Genomic DNA, 5,289 nt, shown 5'->3' on the forward strand with positions numbered 1-5,289 from the left:
AGCATTCAAGTGTTCCAAGTTGTCACCTTGGGAACTAGGCTGAAGACTGTAAACACGCTGCCACTCGGGTATAGGTGTTAAGTCCATCCGTAATAGCTCGGATCTTTCCGAGTTATAAATTACTTTGTACTAAACTCGGATGATCTATCCAAACGATGTGACATTAGGCAATACCAACCTGCTCATTGTATCCAAAGCCAATGGCACTTGACCGCGGACGAACTGGAAACCAGTGAAGGCCCGCCTCAAACACTCCATAGAAATCCCCCCTGGAAACCCTGAACCGACTTCACTCCGTCAGTCGCCTATCTTTCGAACTCCAAAAATGAGGACAGGCCAAGCAGTTCACCCAGGCCACTCCTACCATTTCAAGTTTTCATGCTTCGGTGTTCAATCACCTTGAGTCTGGCCGTATCAAGTGGCGCAGACTAGATAATACTGGAAATGGCCATGACCTGGAAGAGAGCAGTAGCGGGTATGCCTAGAGGCCCTCAACCTCCGAATGCTAGCAACTCACGGAATCAGCTAGGGGTGTCGTACCCCGTGTACTCGTACTCAACCTCTCAAGTAAAACCGTTGGAGTTGGAAAGCCATGATCCAAACCTTCTATCAGCACGCGACGGTTGCAACAATGAGGATACGGTCGACGTATAAGTAAGAATCATGTAAGAGTCAAATGTCGGTTATAGTATAGAAAATTAACGTTGGTAACCTGCTCTCCCGTCGTACATACAGTGCAACCCTGGTTTGTTTGTTAGCGCGGATCTCAAGACAGGGGTCCTAGTCCAAATTTCAACAAGATGCATCTTTATAGCTATAAGGAATATATTAACGCAGAAAGATAAAGCATCTAGAAATACTCAGAATGTGCCATTTCATTTGTCTGTTTATCTGTGCAAAAAGTGGCTGTTTTGCTGTCGAGATTCGGGTTTGGGGGTTGAGCCCTGTCTTCAAGTCAGGCCCGGGCGCTAGAACAAACCAGAGGGGCATTGTACATACTCCGTACATCAAGCCATATACAATATCCCCCTTGATTGTTCGTTAGTGCCTGACTTGGAGTCAAGGGTCAACCCCAAGATCTCGATCTCGACAGCAAAACAGCCATTTTATCAACGGGAAAAACGTGCGAGTAAGACACCATCCTAAGCATTGCTGAGGTTCTCTGTTTTTTCGTGTTGAACCATTCCCTATGGCTGTTGAGATGCATCTTTCTTGAGCCTAGGACCAGGACCCATGTCATGAGTCCCGCGCTAACAAACAAACCAGGGTTGTACTGTATTGACATTAGCGCTCATTTCAATTTCCAAACATCCATTACTAAGCGCCTTCTATCGACAGAAGCGCCCGGTCCCGTGGTTCGATGAGCGTGTATGTAGTCACTAGTGTGGATCACGGTTTGTCCCAACCGACAACATCTGATGAACGAGATGCCAGGGGTTAGGCTCGCTCACTCGCTCGCTTCGGCACGGCCCTCGTTTTTGGCATTCGTCCGATTTGCGGCGGCTCAGATCGTGGATCATGGGTGGACCTCGCTTAGGTCGATCGGATATTATCAGGGGTCAAAGGACGCCTTGGGTCAGCTTGCGATCCACATTTTGGCTAAACGACATGAGGCGTAGAAAATGGTGAAACAACCTAATAACCGCGAGCTTCCCAAACGTCCCCCCACGTACCCAAAGGATCAGCAAATGCCCAGCGAAAGTCGGGCGTGATCCACGCCTTATCGCCAGGAACATGGGGACTACCACGTGCATGCTAGGGATGTTCCACCAATCCATGGCCTGGGAGCAGAGACAACATGGAGTCAATACACGAATTACTGGCAGAGTTGTCTGTATGTGGAAAGTACGGTCAACAGCTTTGTGCACTCGGGAAGGAGGTGATACGGTCATCAGCCTCATGAGGGCATGCAGCCTTTGAATTCTGGGTGAGTATTTTCTCGCTCTGGTGTCTGCCATCCCTTGCAATTATCAGTCGAACTGTTGAGAAGAACGACGAAGGAATGGAGTTCAGTCAACACCAAGCGGCTAAGAGCGGGTCCCACTAACATCGTGCGACATCTGTATCCTTGACTGATCCTCCCCCTTTTCAGCCTGCAGCTGCCAGGGTTTGTTGGATGGGAAAAGACTCGGGCTCGTTCTTATATCAACAATGGCACGAAGTCCAACTTGAACATCCTCCCTCTTCCTCATCTCTCAGGGGGCACTTGGAACTCGGCCTGCCATTCTTTTCTTGTACACTTGTTGTCACCACTTTCGTTCGCATATTTGCATTCCACCGGCCTTGACGGTCATTTTCACGCCCGCCCTTCCACATTGGGTTCCGTTCCTTGAATCGAATTCCGAGTTCCATTCCGTCCGTATTTCTTCACACACAACGAACAAGATGCACCGCCTCGCGTATCTCGCCAGCCTGCTGCCCCTGGTAGCAGGGCACGGCTTCATCTCCTCGCCGCCGGCCCGTCGTCCGGGCGAGGCGTACAAGGCCACCTGCGGCGCACAGCCCTTCTACCAGCAGAGCTCCGACATCAACGGCAACGTCCAGGGCATCCAGCAGGTCGTCGGCAGCGACAAGACGGACGCCTGCAACCTCTGGCTCTGCAAGGGCTTCCTCCTGGAGGACAACACAGACAAGGTCCAGAGCTACTCGCTCGGCCAGACCATCGACTTCAAGATCAACATTGCCGCCCCGCACACGGGCTACGCCAACGTCTCGGTTGTCAAGACGAGCACCAACACCATGATCGGCACGCCGCTGATCGAGTTCCAAAATTATGCCTCCAACAGCGGCGTCGCCGCCAACAACTCGGCCTTCAGCGTCACCCTGCCCGACAACCTCGGCGGTGACTGCACCACCGCTGGCGACTGCGTGCTGCAGTGGTTCTGGGACGCCCCCAGCATCGACCAGACCTACGAGGCCTGCGTCGACTTCACCGTGTCTGGCAGCGGTTCCGCCGGCGGCGGCGCTGCTCCTTCATCGTCCGCAGCCCCGGCCACCAGCACCCAGGCAGCTGCTACCTCAACCTCCATTCCCTTTACGACAACCGCTATTGCCACCACCACCTCCGCCGCTTCCGTCCCCAGCACCACTACAACCCCTGTCCCTGACGAGACCGGCGACGAGGATGATGAATGCCCGGCCGATGACGACGAGGACGACGAGGACGAGGACGAGGATGAATGCCCTGCCGACGACGGCGAGGATGACGGAGAGGAGGGCGAGGGTGACGACGACGAGGAGTGCCCCGCAGATGAGGACGATGACGAGGCCGAGGAGACGGACGCATCATCGGCCCCGAACCCCGTGACGCGTACGGCTGCTGCCGTCGATCCCACCGCTGATGCCACGGCTGTTACCAGCACCATCACCCAGGTGGTCACGTCGACTGTCGTCAGCGAGAGGCTTGTTACGGTGACGGCTCCGGCCACGGCTTGCGCTTAGACAAAATTAGGAGGGGAAGGGGTCCCTTCAAGTTACCGACGTCGGGTCGGCGCCAGGTATTGGTATGGTTTGACTCGAGCGTTGTCAAGCTCTATTTGTTCTGTACATATTATATTTTCTTCGTAGCATCCTCTTCGCAGCATCCTGGGATGCTTGGTAGTATTATTTACCAGATTTTTATCGAACATTAGGTATTTACCTTACATTCGATTCTCCGTCCCTTCATGCCGCTGTGAATTTGTAGACAGCCGTGGGCTGCATCATGATGTAACCGGCTTCTAGACAGAAGATGCCAGGTCAGAACGAGACATTCGACATAAAGATGATTCCAGCCAACGTACATCACTCGACTTCCAGTCTTCCACGCGGTGGACGTTTGGTAGCTCCGAGAAAAACTCGCAGAACAGATGACGAACCAATTGACCTCGTCCTTGTCAGCCCCTCGGATGGCTACTTCAAACCTTGAAGCTCCGAGCTGAGCTCAGGATGCTCCTGGAGGAAAGCCTTCTCATGTGATGGCAGATCTTGTCCCCACTTGAGCCTCTGTCTGATTCTCTGAATGATCATGTCGTTGTACTTCTCCTCGCCAAAGGTGTTTCTGAATTCCTCATCGGTATACCCTGTTGAGATACGTTTACCACTGAACGGGGAACGTTGGGGGAACTTGGTGTATATTGGATTGAGTGGCATCTCGATGCTGGAGCCGGATTAGCAGGGGGTGGGAGAGATAGAAGTAGTTACGGGAGCGACTGACAGTCGTTCTCGGTTCCATTTGTATATGGTTGTGGACACATCTTGCGAGTCAGTTGGTCCATTATCCACAAGGATATAAACCCGGTTGTTGTCGTAGGCATACTGGCCTAGGGACTGGAGACGATCCTGAGTTTCATCAAATTGCCTGTGCCACACATGTTGGCATATTATATTTGCCATTGTCGTTCGCCGTTCTTTCAGATCGCCTGGTATGTCTTGGCTATGGCATTGAACAAGGATGCGGGTAGCCATACTGATAGTGGAACTTGGAGTGTGGGTTGGAATTGAATTGGTGGTTCTAAACTTCCAAGCTCCAACCGCGAGAGGCCGGAGTTAGGAAGGCGCAGACGCAGAGGTAGCCCGTGCATGATGTGGACCTCATATGACTGCTGACTGTCGAGGTACTCCGTACATACCATAGTGGGAAAATCTAGCTGGAAGCTATCATACGTAGGCCGTACTATGATTGCCAGGCCAACTAGGATAGCACCCTTTCCCACATCTAATTGGTCAGAAATTTAGGGTACTACGACTTCTAGGCTCTTACAGGGACTTTAGTGGATTGCACCCACTATACTAACTATAAGCTACAACGTTGATTAAAGCTAAAGAGCTTACAACGCCCCTGACTACTCCCAAGGCCTTGCAACGCCCCGACTACTCCCAAGGCCTTGTGACGCCCCAACTACTCTATATATGAGGTTAGAATTACTCTATATACAAAGCCCTAATGGTACTACTCTATATATAAGGTTCTAGTAGGACTAATTAGTAATCTATATATAAAGACCTGTCACGAACAGACCTTACTGGCGGCCAGGCATGGTCACAGCCGCAGCGCGGGGAGCCGCGGCAGCCAATCACTCAACTAACCAATCAGAATGGATCACTAGGGAAGGAGAGTGAGCCAACATAAGGATCACTGGGATCACGAAGTGAGCCAGGTGAGCCAACATAAGGATCACTGGGATCACGAAGTGAGCCAGGTCAGCCAGCACAGAGATCACTAGGAGCAAGGAGTGATCCTCAAAGACAATCATTAGTATATTAGATAGCTAGCTATTCCCTTGGAGGACCTGCCAGAGGTTCTCCAGT

General features: G+C 51.9%; 2 protein-coding genes across 2 annotated transcripts; one reads left to right on the forward strand and one right to left on the reverse strand.

The window, feature by feature from the left end:
• Positions 1-2,409: 2,409 nt before the first annotated feature.
• On the forward strand, positions 2,410-3,024 carry N656DRAFT_693661 (uncharacterized protein; the record flags this gene model as incomplete). Its single annotated transcript, XM_064810671.1, has 1 exon — positions 2,410-3,024. A coding segment is annotated over one exon (615 nt), but the record flags the coding sequence as incomplete, so codon positions are not given.
• A 636-nt stretch (positions 3,025-3,660) lies between these two features.
• N656DRAFT_837876 (uncharacterized protein) lies at positions 3,661-4,471 on the reverse strand. The gene is made up of 2 exons (XM_064818838.1): positions 4,196-4,471; positions 3,661-4,138 (listed from the first exon to the last, which is right to left on the reverse strand). The coding sequence occupies exons 1-2, from the start codon at positions 4,444-4,446 to the stop codon at positions 3,892-3,894; spliced, it is 498 nt and encodes a 165-aa protein (XP_064669064.1). The 5' UTR covers positions 4,447-4,471; the 3' UTR covers positions 3,661-3,891.
• Positions 4,472-5,289: the final 818 nt, after the last annotated feature.

The sequence above is a fragment of the Canariomyces notabilis genome (assembly GCF_033297395.1).
Source record: "Canariomyces notabilis strain CBS 508.74 unplaced genomic scaffold N656scaffold_15, whole genome shotgun sequence".
NCBI classification, from domain to species: Eukaryota; Fungi; Ascomycota; class Sordariomycetes; order Sordariales; family Chaetomiaceae; genus Canariomyces; species Canariomyces notabilis.

Excerpts from the sequence above, each read along its gene's own strand:
- N656DRAFT_837876 (XM_064818838.1), bottom strand. The coding sequence starts at position 4,446 with ATGGCTACCCGCATCCTTGTTCAATGCCATAGCCAAGACATACCAGGC. Across the intron at positions 4,139-4,195 it reads AAATGGAACCGAGAACGACT|CATCGAGATGCCACTCAATC; the intron begins GTCAGTCGCTCC and ends ATCCGGCTCCAG.